Source organism: Manacus candei, unplaced genomic scaffold (genome assembly GCF_025592945.1).
Source record: "Manacus candei isolate 608988 ecotype Guabito, Panama unplaced genomic scaffold, ASM2559294v1 h1tg000091l, whole genome shotgun sequence".
NCBI lineage: Eukaryota > Metazoa > Chordata > Aves > Passeriformes > Pipridae > Manacus > Manacus candei.
In genome coordinates, this window is record NW_026138139.1 from 635 (window position 1) to 18,063 (window position 17,429).

Below are 17,429 nucleotides of genomic sequence, written 5' to 3' on the forward strand. Positions count from 1 at the left end.
AAATAAAAACATGGGCAAGAGCTAAAGAAATTGTGAGGAGGATGGACAATTCCTAAAATAGAACCAAAACCAAAGCAAAGTCATTTTTCCTTTGACTCTCTAGCTTAAAAATGTTACATTTTGTGAATGAGCAGAGGGATCACAGAATTATAGAGTAGCTCAGGCTGGAGAGGAAAGTTGCAGGTCTCAGTTCTGACCTTCTGCTTTGGCCAGTCACGATCAGAGACTCCCACAGACAGAGCTTTCACTCACACTGGGAACATTCATTTCCAAATATCAAATTGGCATTTTCCCTGCTGCCACTGTGCACTTCTGGAAGAGTCTGGCTCTTTCCTTGCTCTAACCTCCCATTAAGTAGTTGAAAATAGCAATGAGATTCCCCATTAGCCTGCTTTTTTTTTTCTCCAAACTAATGAAACCCAGCCCCTCCTCATACATCATGTGCTCACTAAGCACATACCACTTCTAATGGAGCAACAGTCTATTTGTATACCAACAGTAAGTATTATTTAAAGAAATTAAATGCTCTTACATAAGAAGAATTTCTCTAAAAATAAGGCACTTCAGTAGAGCAAAATATGGCTGGGTTAATAATTTTGCTCTGGGTCCCAGAATGTTAATTTAGCAAGAAATAAATAACTCCCAGCCTTTCATCTTATCTTTCTGACAGCTGTTTCCCCTATATAAAGGGTGTCATAATTGTTTTTGTCAGTGTTATAATTAAAATTGCTATGCAGCTGACATATAGTTTTTAATGGTTTCCCTAAGGATTATAACAGATGTTGCTTTATTAGATCAGGACTCTCCTGAAGTAAGAAATGTCATTGGCATAATCAAGACACTTTTTTAAGTCTCTCAGAGTAGACTTGTCACAATTTTCCTGGTAACATTTGACCCTGAGGAGTGAAATATATCCCACTTCTCTACAGAGAAAGTTTTCTGAAGAGTTTGAAGGAAATACTAAAGAATCTTACTCTGGGGTAACAACTTGTATGGTCCAGCTTTTGCTGCAGACAGAAATATCTGGGAAATATAAGAGGGAGCCCTGACAACTGCACAAGAAACTGTGGCTTTTTAATGACAAAAATATCTGCAGGTAAAGATAAAGGATCCATTGAAATCTGGTGAGGAACTGAGAAGTAGCAGTTGGTGGGCTCCTATTACAAGGAAAGTTACAACCCTGTGACACAAGTGTTCATTTGAAATGGGAGGTAGTTTAAATAAAGCAAGGTATGACAGCAAGCTTAAAGAACAGCTCTCTAAGTGCAGTTTGGATCCCTGATGTTGACTGAAAATGCAGAGAAGTCGAGGAGGAAGCAAAAAGAAACTGTGGCTCCAGTGGACAGCCAGGCCAGGGATCTGGGCAGCACACATGGATCCCCTTGTTTGAATACACCCAAAGTAATTATTAGGATATATAATAAGTCAGTTGTGGGTAACATGGCAAGAGAATCAGAAAAATTAGGTGGCTCCAACCTAAGAAAAGCCACCCTTGCCCCTTCCAACGAGTCACTCCAACCCCTCAGGGGGAACTCAATTTAACAAAATAAATGTTAACAGAAAGCTACTTCATATTTTTTGTGTCATTGAGCTCCTTGCAGCTTTCCAAGGGCCACCAAATTTTCCTCAAGGTGTGAGGAACGCCAACTCTGTTTCACAGGATCTGAGATTCACAGGCTGAAGCTTTCACATCGCATCTCGTTTATATTAAGAACTCCCCAAAATAATTGTGGAAGGTGCAACATGACATAATCCCTGAAGTTCCACAGTTCCAAGTGTCATAGTTTACTTATGGAAATCACAGAATCACAGAATCACTTAGGTTGAAAAAGATCTCTGAGGTTATCCATCCCAAACTTGGATCAATCCCCACCTTGTCAAGCAGAACTGAGCTCTGAGTGCCACGTCCAGTCATTCCTTGGACACCCCCAGGGATGGGGACTCCACCACCTCCCTGGGTAGCCCCTTCATAAAATCACAGAATTATAAAATAATAGAATCATGGAATGGTTTGGGTTGAAAGGAGACCTTCAAGATCACCCAGTTCCAACTCCCCCACCGTGGGCAGGGACACCTTCCACTAGACCACGTCGCTCCAAGGGTGATTAGACATCAGACACCGGAATTTCTAATTACCCTTTCTGTGAAGTAATTCCTGCTAATGCCCAAAGAGACTATTTATACAGATACTCGGATTTTCAGGGGTTAACTCTCCTAATCTCATCCATCTCGCGCGGAGAGAGGCACTAATTAAAAACAAAGCACGGGAAAAAAAAAAAAAAAGTCCAGCACGAATTATCTCGCTTAAAAGAAAAAAAAAAAAAAAAAGAAAGATAAAATAATATCCGCCTCTCCGCACGAGACAAAACTGCCCCTTTCCCCCCTCGGCATCACGGAGCCGGCGGGGCCGCGTCGGTACCAGCGGCAGCGGCGGCGGCCACGACAACAAGCGGAGGGGCCGGGCTTGCGGGGAGGCGGGTCCTGCCACCTCCCCCCGCCCGCTGAAGAGCCGCTGCGAGGGCGGGAGGGCGGCACAGAGCGGGGAGGCACCGGCCGAGCATCAGCGGGGAACCAGCGCAGCATCAGCGCAGCATCAGCGCAGCGCCGCGGGCCGGGGCACCAGCGCGGCTCGGCCGGCAGCGCCCACGCACCGCCGGGCACCCGCCTGCCCTCCCTGCTCCCGCCCCTCCGCCTTCTCCGGGACTCTCCGCCGGGATCGGCCCCGCCGCTGCTGTTGTTGTTGGCCGGCGCGGCCACATCGAGGATATTTTGGCTCCCGGCGCCTCGTTGTTTTGGACTCTCGCCGTGTGCGCGGTGCCGGTGCCGCCTCCCCGGGAGCGACGCGCGGGAGCGCCGGGATATCGGGGGCCAGGTGAGGCGGGGGCGGCCGCGGGGAGGGAAGGCAAGGGGAGAGGAGGGAGAGAGGAAGGGGGGAGGCTCGTCGGTGCGACCCCTTCCACGTCCGAGCGCCCCGACCCCTTCCACGCCGGAGGGATCGCGCCTCTGCCGAAGGGTCTCCGCGGCCTCCCGGTGGTCTCCGCGTCCCCCCCGGGGATGCCCATCACAGCCCCCGCATCCCCCGGGCCCCCTGATCGGCCTCCCCCGGCGGCGATGGTGGAGCTGCGGGCTGGCGGAGGGGAGCCGGCAGGAAGGGGTTAATGGGCAGCGCGCTCTGGATTTGGTTAGTACTTTAAAGGGACTCGAAAAAAAAAAAAACGTTGGGCTGTGTGATCTCCCCCATCGAACTTTCATGTGGGCGAAGTGTGTCATGTGTGCGAGAAGTCATGCCGGCTCCCGGCTATCTCCCGCTTGGGGAGCTCGGGGGCTGCGCGGGGAATCGGTGCTCCGGTTGGATCCTAAGCTATTGCTAGGGAGCTGTGGTTTTGGTTTTGTTTGGTTGTTTGGTTTTGGGTTTTTTTTTTTTTATCTGAAAAAATTGCTATTTAGAAGAAAAAACGACAACCAGACACATTATCCGCACCCTTCCCTCCTCCAAAAATATGTGTATATGTATAAAAACCTCAAGGAAAAATAACAGTGGAGGTACATTAGATACATTGAGGGCACCAGCACGCCTCGGTTCTCCATGTGGATGCTTCCCAGCTGAATCCAGCTGTGGGCAAGCACCTGGCTGTTGCTGAAAAGAAGGCGATCAGAATTCAGGAGTATTAGTTAATAAGTGCCTGATCCTGTTGACCCTGTTCTGGTTCACCCACTCAGCTATGCGGGGGTGTTGAAGAAGGTGTCCTGCCAGTTAAACCAATTATAGCTGGCAAGCAGCAGTCATCAGCATTAGTGGAGGAGCTGGAGGTGAGGCCCAGTCACACCGGAGTGTTTTCTGAACTTAAACAGGAGCTTTCTAAGCCCAGCAGAAAGCCAGATTTTAACCCTCTGTGCCGTGAAAATCCGTGGTGCCTTTTCAGCTCTGCTTGCCCGTCGAGAACTCCGCAAGGGTTCCGTATCTCGGGGCTGGGAATTTGTGCTGCAGATGGGAGAAAGCTGGTGTGCGATGAGCAAACGATACAGAAATTCCTTTGATTCAGATACTTGGTCGGAGGAGGAAAACTGGAGTGTTGCAAAACACGCTGAGGATCTTCATATGGTAGTCGACTGGTCTAGTTTTTCCAAAGCTTTCCTTCCAGCAAGGCCATGGAGCAGCCTAGCATGGAGAAACAGGGACTTGGGTTAATGAGCAATGCCGTGGAATGAACACTTGGTATAAACCTTTTGTCTTAGGACCCTAAACATCTCTTAAAAAAACAAACAAACAAACAAAAAAGCCAGGGAGGAGAGTATCCCAGTCTTTTTAGTCAACGGGAAAATGCCTGACAGGATTTGTTGGAGAGGTCAGAATTGCACACAAGTGCCAGAAATCTTATTTCTAGCCCTAGCCGGGGATCAGACCTAAACTTGCTGAATATACATAAAATATCTTCCCAGATACTCTCAAATCTCTCAGGCTTACAGCCAGTTATCCCCGGACACCAGAGCAGAATTCAAAAGCAAAAACGGAAGGGTGTTAAAAATCGCTGTATATTTTTTTAGAAGCCGAACACAAGGATAAACAGTTGTTTAAACTGTGGCAAATTTAATGAACAGATTAGGATGCTTGCTGAGTGAGACTCATGCTGTGTAAAATTCTTTGCTGCTCAATGAGATGTGTAATTTAGATCAAATATTTGTACGTGCTGTTTGAGGTAAAAAACATCATTCAGTAGATTGCACTTTTTGGCTAATGTTATTGAATGTTCTTTTCAAAGTCTTATTTTATTTCAATTACAAGCCTGATACTGCTGTCTGATAACAGTGAAGTTGAAATAGGCCTTTCAGGTTAAGGACTCATGTTATTTTTGTTATTTTCCTATTTTTTATTTTCAAGTGATCAGCTGTTTAAGAGGATGAAAGGGCTCCTTGTCATTGGCTGTTGAATGTTTTTATTTCCCTCCCTATTTACATGGACAGCTTTTGAGTGTCTTGTCATTTTTAACAAGCTGGGCTTATTTTGTTAAGCTCCTGATTTGCCACCTCTCTCTGAATTTAAGATTGTATTTACTTTTTTGCCTTGTGGTAACATGGCTAATGGGAGAACTGGCTTGTAATAAGTGATCACAGTTTTGTGGAAGTCTTGATAGTGTCTTATGTGACTATTTAAATACAAGTGCATGTTTGCAGGAAGTTTTTGGGGAGCAGGAGAATTTAGCCCAATGCTGTGAAAAAGGGGAAGGAAAATTGTTGAGAGTGTAGCCTGATAAGGTATCATTCCTGACACCTGAATTGCAGCATCACAATAAACCTGAACAATAGGCCATAAAACTGGCTTTATTCCTTATGTTTCATCTCTCCCATAGGTCAGTAAGAGGATATGAGTCTTATCACTCTTTTCCTTAAGTGATGTATGGGAGAACAAGTTACACAGGCCTCTCACAACCCTATTCCTGGTAATAAGGGCAATATGATAAAGCTTTGACTTCAATGGCATCAACATACTGACAGTGGTCTCATTATCAGCTCTTTAAAAAGGGTGTTTTACTGTGTAAACCCATTTCAATTAAAACTTAGGCCCTCTAGAGCTTTTATAAATATGGTAATCCTGTGTTTAGAAATTGTGCCGAGATAACATGGTTTGGAGATGCTCTGCCTGGTAAAGGCAGGAGGTTCCTGGTGCTGAGTATTGGCTTCAATGATTATTCAGAAAGGGGTGAGAGAGGTGAATGCAGTAGGTGAAGGTGTATCACTGTCACTCCTCTTCCTTCCCTTTGAAAGCCAAAATCCGAAGTGAATCATGGCCTGTGAGTGGGAATACAGTAAGCAAAAATAACACAAAGCTGAAGGCTGAAGATAATGGGTGAGAGCTGGAAAAGGTCCAAGGAAATAGATACTCGGTGGGCAAAGGAATTCTGTGGGCTTTTCAGACTTAGCAGAATCTTTGTGAAAGCTCTTCCAGTTAAAAAGCTGCTTTGAAAGCAGGATGGGAACTGTGCCCTGTGTGGTTGGGATGTTGGCAATGAGGAGGAAAGCTTTGCCTGTGTCTCATTCCGTGAGCTGTTCCGTGGTCTGCGCTGGAGCAGTCGGATACATCTGTTCACGTCTGCTTGCTTCCTACATGGCAGTGTTTTTTTTCATGTGACCCCTCTCATTTTTTCAGATGAGTGATTTTGGGCTCAGGAACATGGATCAAGTAGCTCCTGTGTCGAACATGTACAGAGGAATGCTCAAGGTGAGTTCTCCTGAGTTGTCACCTCCTAAACCCGCCTGGGGCATCTCCCAGCTGATGAACTTATTGTGTTCTTATTGCACAGGAATTGGATAAGCCAGGTTTTAACTGAAGGGCAACACAGGTTTTAACTGAAACCTTGTACCCTCTCATCTTCCACAGTATTCCCCCTGAGTTCCACAGAGGTGTGAAAAGCAGAACTGAAATAGGAAGGTGTAAATCTTGCCCCCTCAACCCTCTTCCCCAAGGAGGCTCCCTCTCTCTCTTCCCTAAATCCTAAGATTTTGAAAATGAGAGGTAGGTAAGGACTGAGCTCAAATTCGTTGGTGGTGGTGGAACCTGGGCTTAAATAAAGGTTAAAGGATGGGCACCAGGGGTGGCCTTTGTGTTTAACTTTAAGACTGGCAGAGGGCTGTTCTGATAGGACTGGTTGGGTTTGGTAAATTCCCAAGCATTGTATGGAATAAAAGCAGGTTATTCACTTACTACTTGCAACTGTTACTAATGGGAATCCATTACATTGTGAGAAAACAAAGATACTTATGAAATATATTTTACCTTTAGAGAGACTGTGTCTGTTATCTTGTTTTGAGAGGGATTTACAAACTGAGGTCAAATGAGCAGCAAACTGTAAAGATTCAGCATTTAAGGGCTTCCCTCCTCCCCATTCCTGCAAGTTGCATTTTAATCCCAGTGTCAGTTTTTCACACAGCACTGATTGATGTAAACCAAATAAAGGTTAGGGATACACTTTTGGCTCTCATTAATTTTGAGGAATGTCCATGTTTTGAGGAATCAGTCAGTGAGACTGGTGTGCTGACTGCTCTGCTGTTTTGTGTCCCCTCTTAGCTTTTTTTCTCCTCCTCACAGCAACAGTACAATCCAAGAGATCCCCCAATTTAGCAGCCGTGTGCTCTGTAACACAGTGGTTGTTTTAAGCAGTTATTCAGTTATCACAGAATTGAGTCAAAGTAGAGACCTGTATTTTACTATTTTGTAGCTGTTCACATTTATTTAATTCTGTAATAATTACTCTTAGGTTAAAAGGCCAATTAAAAGAGTTGCATAACTGATAGAACAAGCAGACTTTATTCTACACTATTTTCCCCTTTTTACTACTATTAAATCAAGAACCTGCTTAAACATTAATCTTCTCCTTTTTGAAATATGAGACTAGCATGGTATGGATTTTACTCATTCACATGCCACAGCATTTTTTCCAGTGACTCAGGATAAGGGTCAGCTATTTACACAAAATGCAGGAGTTTCCAGATTGTGTTGAAAGAACTTGCCCTTTCTTTGAGGTGCTGGTGATGACTCAGTGCTTTTATCTAGTAATGTATAAAGAATCTTTTACCGGCAGATTTGGCAGCTCTTATTAACTTGTTTTATACAGTTGGGGTTGGCTCTGCCTTTGCCTGGGGGGGCACCTGAACCAAAGGCACACAATTTGTCTCTGCTGGCCAAGGAGGTTTCTGAACCTTTAGCCAAGGTGTGATCCTGGTTGTGGTGGCATGAAAAGTTTGGGATTGTGGAGGAACATTAACGCTTGTTTGCTGTTCCAGGAACGCAGTTCAGATCACTTTTTGCATTGCTGCCCTCAAAAATCTTTGCCCTGTCCTCTGCTAAATCCTCTCCTTTGGCATGAACTGCCAAACCAAGTGTTTGCCTAAAACAAAGAAGCAAGTTTGTCTCCAGCTCCCTGAGCTGCAGTAGCTGCCATGAGCAGGCTGTGGTTTTCCAGAACAATGTTCCGTCCTCAGGTGCTTTTAAAAATCTCAGTGGCAACTTGTATCCATGTGTGCCTCAAGATATTGCAGATATGGGTTCTTTGTGACTAACAGGGAAGTTGCATAAGTTGTTTTTTGAAATTATTTCCGCCTCTCTTAACATTCTTTCTGCCCCCCAAAGACTAAGTGGATGGGGGATCTAATAAGGTACCAGTAGTTCCAGCACACACAGTTGGCACATGTGTCAGGTTGAAGGGATTGAAGTGTTCAAAATATAACAATATTTATTGAATGCTGTCAATATAACAATAGAATCCCCTTTTTATCTGGAACACTTTTATCAGTCCTGTTTATCCCTTTCTGGATAATGAAACTGGAAGCATTTCACTGAGCACTTGAAAGACTTCAAAATACTGCAAAACCAGTAACTCAGAAATATAAAAATCTCAGCAAAGGAGTAACATCTTTCCCCAAGTCCTTTTAAGCTGGCTGTATAGTTTCAAGTGATGTGGTTCAGATTAATTTTTTTCCTTTTTTTTTTTTTTTTTTTCTACAAAAGAAAGCTGCATAAACCTACTGTAGGTCTTGCCCTGGCAGTTGTTTTCCTATAATTTACTGCTCCTGCCTCTGCTATTAAGTGGATAGTCAATTTAAAGGGTTAAGGAAATGAGGATTTCTTTAAAATTTACCTGGAAATAAATACATATATATATATATATATATATATGTATACACACACACATGCATTCTCTATTGTTAAAAGCCTCAATTCCAGGAAAACTAAGAATATCCTTATTTGGCTTCACTGTAACCTGCAGAACATCCCCCCACCCCGTGCTGGTGGCTGGGTTTTATCCACGTACAAGAAGCTGCGCCCTCATTGTGGTTCCCTTTCAAAAGCACAAGTTCTTGATCTCCAAATCTAGGAAACCCAGCCCAGACACTTCCTAGCAGTGAAGTTCTCCCTTCTGGAGCGAAATGCTGACGTTGCCTTTGGTTTGTTGTGTTCCCCTGCAGCGCCAGCCGGCGTTTGACACCTTTGACAGCTCGAATGCTCTTTTTGCCGGGTATTTTTTCTCCCTGAACGAAGACCAGACGCTTCAAGAAGTGCCAACGGGGTTTGATTCCACTTCTTATGGTAACTCTTCGTTCTGTTCCTTTAGCCTGGTCGGCAGGTCAGGAGTTTGAGGGGTCTAACTGACACTTCCTGGCTGTACTTTTACAAGTGCAACATGGGTTTCCCTAGAAAGTAGTGGTTTAAGTGCACAGACTCCTGTGTTCTATCACGTGGGTTGCTTTGTGGATAGTTGCTGTTCTCTGTGCTGAAAGGGAATAAGAACTGGGATTCAGTGTTAAAGTAGAACTGAGAGTTTAAAAACCTTAAAAAAGTTTTGTGTGTTTTCAAACTTGCAACATCTCAACCGTAATTAAGATGCAAGTATTCTGCAAGCTCCTTTTTTTGACCCTCTGGTGTTAAATCCCATTATATTTTATTCCATACCATAAAAAAATGAGATGGAGATGTTTACGGATTTTATGGCTTTTATTTGTGTGTAGGACAGTATTTACCAAGAGCTCTCTACAAATCCTCCCCTAAAATGCCTGACAAAACAGGAAGCTTTGTCCAAAATGTGGATATTTTACCTGATGCTGCTTTTATCTCCCCTTAGGGAAGGGAAAAACAAACCCCAAACCTCAGAAAACCACACGTGCTTTGTTCTGATGTGATTTTAATCAGTCACCTGCTCTGGTCAGCAAAGCAAGTCCCAGCAGATATTAGGAAGGGTGTGGTAAAGACAGAAGTTAAGCACAGGCTGGGTCAAGTGGAGCCTGTAGATAGTCTGGGAGCTCAAAGAGCTGCAGAAACTCATCCCTGGAAGTGTCCCAGGCCAGGTTGGACAGAGCTCTGAGCAACCTGGGCTGGTGGAAGGTGTCCCTGCCCATGGCAGGGGGTGGAACTGGATGAGCTCTAAGGTCCCTTCCAACCCAAACCATTCTGTGATAAAATGAGGCATCTTCTGGTGAAAATTGCCCAACATGAAACACTGAGTGGAAGCCAAATTTGGCCTTAAAATGAGATCTACTTGTACATTTAAGGATCAGTTAAGTGGATTAGTGATTTATGCTGGTATTTAATGGTGTTCTGTTCCACTATTTGCCCTCTGGGTACCAGCTTGTTACCAGTCACACTTGTTTGGTTCAGATGATAGAAAAATCTGTTGAACCATGTCCTTGGGTGATGGAGAGATGCATGGAAAGGTCTGAAATAGAGAGTTAAATGGTGCAGACTGGCTCTCCACAACCTTCCTGTCAGTTGTTTAGCTCTCAAACTAATTGAAGACTGGAGTTATAAAGAAATCTGGGGTCAAATTGTAGGTGGCAAAATAGGAATAAGCAGTCTTATTTCCTTAAAAACACCACCCAAAAAATAACAGTGAAGTTTCCCTGCAATGAAGGCACTTTATATAAGTACTAAGAGTAAATAAGGATCATCTATGTCATGGAAAGCTGCAAAGCTCCAATTAGTGATTCAATCTTATCAAATGAGTAGCACAGAGATTTTAGGAAGTGGATCTGTGCTGTTTGGCTCTGGTTTTAAAACACTGACTTTCCAACATCTCTTTTTTAATGCTTCAAATGGCAAAAACCCATGTCTTCTTCCACTGGCTTAAAATGTAATGCATCTTTTTCTCCCCTCCACCCCTTTTCTTTCTCCCAGAGTCCAACAACTGTGAATTGCCTCTGTTAACCCCATGCAGCAAGGCTGTGATGAGTCAGGCCTTGAAAGATACTTTCAGTGGTTTCACAAAGGAACAGTGTCGGCTGGGTATCCCAAATAGTAAGTGTTTTGCTATTTATAAGAACCCTTTTTCTTTTTTTTTTTTAATGCTAAAGGGGGAGGCTGAATAGCAGCTCTTTGAAAAGAGAAAGGGTGATGTCAGTAGGAAATACAAGAATGGATCCTATGTGAATCTGGCACAGCTTGACTTGGAAAGCCCAGGCTTGCTGGTGTTAAAAAAGGGTGCATGGAGGGCTCATGTTTTGGCAGCATGAGAGAGAATCAACTATGCTGAGGACATCCAAGTGAATGCAGAAGGAAAAGAGAGGACTGTGGGGTTTTTAAATTCAGGAACACATTCATTCTGAATTCGCTGGGAACTAAGTAACTTGTGTAAACAAATTTATTTTTTAAATTCACGGCTCTCTAATGAAGATCATTTGGCAAAGGTCAGGATTTGCCTCTAAATGCTCTAAATGTCCTTTCTGTCTTGCAGATCCCTGGCTGTGGACTGAACAGCAAGTTTGCCAGTGGCTTTCATGGGCTACCAATGAGTTTAGCTTGGCAAATGTGAACTTCCACCAGTTTCTTATGAGTGGCCAAGACTTGTGCAACCTGGGCAAGGAGCGTTTCCTGGAACTGGCACCTGACTATGTGGGTGATATTCTGTGGGAACACCTGGAACAGATGATAAAAGGTAGTTAGAGAACCAGAAACAGCTTTTTGGTTTAGGGCTCTGTTGGCAGAAACAGATATGGGACCCTATCTCAACACCAGTTTCACTATTAAGAGCTTTTATTACATATAAACTGTAAAACTTGGTTACTATTATCTGAACTGTTAATATGTCCTTGGTATGCAACGCTGAGTACCTATTGTGGTCAGGTTTTATTTGGGAAAAATCACTGAAATAAATGAGCTTAGGTATCCTAAGCTCCTAAGACCACTGTAAATACCTCATTAAAAAAAAAAACAGTTAACCAAGAGTTGGACCTTGAAACACACTGCAATTATTGTTGTTTACCAGTTTTATGTTAAAATTCAATTGGTGTGATGGTTTTCAAGCCTATTGGAAGTTGGTTGGGTATTTTGGGGTGGTTTCTGTCAGGAGAAAGAATGCAATATTGTGTGAGTAAAACTTTTGTGAGTGTTGATCCCAAAATACTCAAAAGATTCAGAAGCTTTTTCTGGCACACAGGTCATATCTTTAAAACTATAACCCCAAATTTCCTTTTTCTCCTCTCCCCAGACAGCCAAGAGAAAACACAGGATCAGTATGTGGAGAACTCTCATCTCACCTCTGTTCCTCACTGGGTCAGCAATAATTCCTTAAGTAAGTATTTTTTAGAAATTGCCATTTTTTTTTAATTTTTTTTTTACATCTTTCAGTTACTTCTAAGGGTGTCACAGATTCCAGTGTAAAAACAAAAAGCACCAGAATAGTTCCTGTGCTTGAGGAGAACATTTGAGTTCAATTGCTGCAGCCTTCTTTCCTTGTATTGTTTAATTGTCATCTAATTTATATCGGAAATCTTTTGAAGAGCAAAGGCTTGGAGAAAATTAAATTTCCTCTTGGAATGCCAAACCCTCCATCTGTGGAGCAGAATGACCACTCCCATCTGTAGAAAACAGAGGCAAAAACTACCATTTACTGGGAAGCAGCAAGAGTTTTATGTTGAGGCTTTTTAAAGGCTGTGGAAGTGCAGCAGAGCTTTTGGAAGTGTGTGGGATGCAGTGCTGGCTCCCTCAGATTGATTGATTTTTGTATTTTATTCTACCACAATCTTCAGCTCAACCTGATTATACCACTCAATGGTGAGGGCCTTACTTAAAACCACCTTAAACTTCCCCCTTTTTCCTGTAGCCCTGTTGTTTCCTTGGAGAACAAACAATAGGCATTTGTGGCTGGCAGGTTATGGAGGGAGATTTGCAGAATCTGATTTGGTGTATTTAGTGTATTAGTTTGTTTAAGGGTCTGCAGGGAAAATAATCTAATTCTTTCCTTTCTTGTTTTCAGCTGTTAATGTAGATCAGAACTCCTATGGAATGCAAATGCCTGGATACCCTAAAGCCCTCAGTTATCCCAAACCCAGCCTCCTGACTGACGTCTGTCAGACTTCCACAGCACCGAATCTCCTCAACCCAGAACAAGAGTTTTCATTGTTCCCTAAAGCCCAAGCAGATGCTGTTGGTGTGAACTACTGCACAGTAAACCAGGATTTCCCAAGGAACAACCTGAATTTGCTGATGGATAATTCTGGTGAGTCGTTATCTTGCATGACAAACGCTGGTCCAGGGCCGTGTTCTGAATGTGTTTTGCTCCTTGGCATAATTTATACATGCAGGGTGGATTGAGAAGGAGGGGGAAAAACCACCAACAATTCACAATTTTTTATTTTTTTTATTTTTTTTATTTTATAAAGGTAAGCTGAGAGAACACGAGTCCAGTGACAGCGGTGCAGAAAGCTATGAAAGCTCAGATTCCATGTTGCAGTCCTGGAACAGCCAATCTTCCCTGGTGGATTTACAGCGTGTGCCATCCTACGAGAGTTTTGAGGATGACTGTAGCCAGTCCTTGTGCCTGAGCAAACCTACAATGTCTTTCAAAGACTATATTCAAGAAAGGAGCGATCCTGTGGAGCAAGGGAAACCAGTTATACCAGCAGCCATCCTGGCTGGCTTCACTGGTAAGTTGTGGAGCAAACTGGTCACTCCTTAGGTGACATCAGTATTCTCCATAAGTGTGTGCCATGGGGGTAGAGACCACTAGTCAGGAAGAGTTTCAGTTTTAAATGTCACTCAACAAAGCCTCATGGGATTATCCACCCACAGCAAGAACAGGCAGGTATGTCAGGACACATGAAAAGCAAATACACTTGTTGATCTGTTTGAAAAAGAGGGAAACTGGGACAAAATCTCCCACATTTGGGAATTTCCACTGGTGTTGACTTGCCTGCTAAAGCCTTATTCCCGTAGTCCTTGCTGAAATTGGTTTGTCCTCCAAAACATTTGCCAAGCCAAGGAGTGCAGGACAAGCCCTGGAGCTTGAAATGCAGCTGGTTGGGAGATGGGAGTGAGGGATGAGGGATCCATATGAAAGGGAAAGACCCAGCTTGAGTCAAATCCTGTGTTTCCATGAAAAATCTGACTTGTTTTAATTTTAACGTGTTTAGGAGGTTTGTACTATAGAGCAAAACCTTAGGTTTCTTTCTGATTTTTAAGAAAAGATAAATCAGAGTAATTACAAGATCTATTCTGTGATATGGGTCTGGTCACATGCACGTGGTTGTGGTGAGAGCTTGCAGAAGTATTAATTATGGTTTCTCCCTCTCTCTGCCAACAGGCAGTGGACCTATACAGCTGTGGCAATTCCTGCTGGAATTACTGACTGACAAGTCCTGTCAGTCATTCATTAGTTGGACAGGAGATGGATGGGAATTTAAACTTGCTGATCCAGATGAGGTATGTGGCTAATTGTGGTGAACAAAAAGATTTAGGGTCTGAACTGCCACCTGAAATGAAGTATTTCAGGAACTTATAACTTTGGTCATTAAAAATAAATAGGATGCACTTTCATTTTCTGATACTGTTATCACTGGGGAAGTTATGTTATTGAGAGGTGGGATATAAAGTCCACTGATGTCTTTTTATTAAAAAGAGGGAGGAGGGATAAACAACTCCAAGGAACTTCATATCATTCACCTCTCAGTTAAAGAGCTATCCTGTGCTGCTCAGTAGCAAATCAGTGGTGAAATGCTGTTTTCCTGAGGGAGCAGACAATGTGCTAGAGATCCAGAAGTCTTTGGACAATGCTCTCAGGCAAATGGTTGGGTTTTTAGGGTTGTCCTGTGCAGGGCCACAAGTTGGACTTTGATTCTTGTGGGATGCTTCCAACTCAAGATATTCAGTGATTTTTTTTTTTATTTTTTTTTTGAGGTTGTCCTGTGCAAGGCCAGGAGTTGTGTATGGATGACCTTTGTGGGACCCTTCCAGTCTGGGGATATTGAGTGATTCTGGGGGTTGTCCCATGCAGAGTTGGCAGTTAGACTTTGATGACCCTTGTGGGACCCTTATAACTTGGGTTATTCAGTGATTTTTGGGGTCGTCCTGTGTAGGGCCAGGAGTTGGACTTTGATGATCCTTGTGGGACCCTTCCAGCTCGGGATATTCAGTGACTCCCCTTAAGAAATTCCTTAAGAGATTTCATTGAAATCCCTCTAAAATTTGGTCTCCTCAAGCACGTTCTGGCCCATCCACCTCAAACTGGTATCACTTTTCAGTGACATTTGCTATCGGCCGCTTCCTCCTGAAGTTGCAGCTGACAATTGTCTTGGAGCATGTTCTCTTGTGGGGTTGGTCACCAGTTCTTCTCCTGAAGTTGCTGATGACAGTTATCTTGGAGCACATTCTGTTGTGGGGTTGGACATCAGTTCTTCTGCTGAAGTTGCTGCTGACAATTGTCTTGGAGCATGTTCTGTTGTGGGGTTGGATATCAATTCTTCTGCTGAAGTTGCAGCTGACAATTGTCTTGGAGCATGTTCTCTTGTGGGGTTGGTCACCAGTTCTTCTCCTGAAGTTGCTGCTGACAATTTTCTTGGAGCATGTTCTCTTGTGGGGTTGGACATCAGTTCTTCTCCTGAAGTTGCAGCTGACAATTGTCTTGGAGCACATTCTGTTGTGGGGTTGGACATCAATTCTTCTCCTGAAGTTGCTGATGACAATTGTCTCAGAGCATGTTGTGTTGTGGGGTTGGTCACCAGTTCTTCTCCTGAAGTTGCAGTCGGAGCACATTCTGTTGTGGGGTCGGTCACCAATCCCTACCCAAGGCCAGGACACCCAAAGCAAACGAAACGCTCTGAGGAAACGACCTTAATACCTGCGTTTATCAGAAAACCCCGACTCTAACAAACCCTTTTTTTTTGGGCTTTCCTTTCAGGTGGCCCGGCGGTGGGGGAGGAGGAAAAACAAGCCCAAGATGAACTACGAGAAGCTGAGCCGGGGCCTGCGCTACTACTACGACAAGAACATCATCCACAAGACGTCGGGCAAGCGCTACGTGTACCGCTTCGTCTGCGACCTCCACAACCTGCTGGGCTACACGGCCGAGGAGCTCCACGCCATGCTGGGCGTCCAGCCCGACACCGAGGACTGAGCCCCCCGCCCGGGGAGAGAGGGGGGGAAAGACCACCTGGTGTGGGGACTCCGTGTGGGAAGGGAGCCTGTTCTCCCGCCTGTGCTCCGGCCGGGACGCCGCTCTTGGGGGAATCGGGACCTCGGCGGGCGCGAGAGCCGGAGGGAGGTTTTGGGCCTCTGGGTGTTGTCGGTCGGCGCAGCCCCCTGGATCTGCGGCGGGGACACGGAAAACGCTCCGGGATGCGGCGTTCCCGCCGCGCCGAAGGCGTTTTTGGCTACTTTAACGCCGCCCTGGAAATAAAGGGGTGGCTTTAAAACCAAAGGTTGGGGGTGTGAGAGAGCAGCGATGCAGCAGGAGTGGTGTTGCTCAGATGTTTTTAAGGCGCCGTCACCGCTTAACGTCTCGCGTCGTGCATCTTTTGTCGCGTTAAGGTTATCGCTGCATCTTTATTTAAAAAACGAAAAGCTAATTTATTTGAAAACGAGCAGCGAGGAGACCGATAGTACTTTTGTTTTAAAGCACGTTTTATTATTATTGTTATTGTTGTTATTACTGCTCCAGGAATGTGCTGCACAGGTACATAAGCACTCCGTGTCCGAAACCAGATGTAGCAACTGTTAACAACAAAAAAAAAAACCCAACAAAAAAACAACCCACCCTTTAACAGAAAGGGAAGGAAAATCATACCATTTCAATATTGAGTTTATATATATATATATATATATATATATATATATTCTGTGATTCCTTTGGAAACTCTAATGTTCCTATTTAACAGATACTGTATAGTGTAAATTAAACTAATTGTATGTGTGGTTTTGAAATAGGACGAATGTAAACTTATCAGATGTGGGGGATTTTTTTCATGTTTGTCTAGGATATACAACCTTCTGCAAATATTTAATTGGCCTGAGAGACAACAGAAGTGCTCAGTATGCATGAATTTGGGGGGTGGGGGGAGGGAGGGCTGGCTCAGAGTTTTGCCAAAGCTGGCAATTCTTTGTGCACTTTGGCATTTTTACAGGAAACTAATGTTGTATTCTGGGACATAAAAGGGCCTGTTTGTGGTTTCTTCTATAACTGAAAGTGAAAATATGAATATGGATAAAATTACCTTTTTTTTTTCTTTGTAAATGGCATATGTTTTTTCAACTTCTATGCATGTACTTTTAAACAAAAAAAAAAAATTTATATACGAGCCTTATTTTTTCAGTTCACTTGTCTCTTCTTCCTGCAGTTTATTCTGTATGATTAAAATATGAATTCTATTTTTGGAAATAACTGTGACTCCTTTTCAAAGATCAGGAGGGTTTTATGTAGCAGCTATTTTTACTGCAAAAAAAAAAAAGGAAAAAAATCACTGGAAAAACGTACTTTGTAAGAAAGCTTTATTTTTTATCTGAGCTTGATGTACATTTAAATGTTGTTGTACAGTGTGAGAGGTTTAAAAATATGAGTCTTCATTAAAACCTCTTGAAAAGAAAATGGTGTGTGTGCTTTTCCATTTGAAAAGTTTCAAGGGAGTTCCTTTCTTTATTTTTTATTGGTTCAACCCTTGTTCACCTAAAACAT

At 43.6% G+C, this 17,429-nt stretch overlaps 1 protein-coding gene across 1 annotated transcript; it reads left to right on the top strand.

Moving 5' to 3' along the window:
* The first annotated feature begins 2,513 nt into the window (after window positions 1-2,513).
* Window positions 2,514-16,509, top strand: ETS2 (ETS proto-oncogene 2, transcription factor). Its single transcript, XM_051768005.1, has 10 exons — window positions 2,514-2,872; window positions 6,146-6,217; window positions 8,962-9,082; window positions 10,664-10,783; window positions 11,220-11,420; window positions 11,973-12,056; window positions 12,741-12,983; window positions 13,147-13,410; window positions 14,067-14,185; window positions 15,660-16,509. Exons 2-10 carry the CDS (start codon window positions 6,146-6,148, stop codon window positions 15,873-15,875), a joined length of 1,440 nt encoding a protein of 479 aa, XP_051623965.1. The 5' UTR covers window positions 2,514-2,872; the 3' UTR covers window positions 15,876-16,509.
* The last annotated feature ends 920 nt before the right edge of the window (window positions 16,510-17,429 follow it).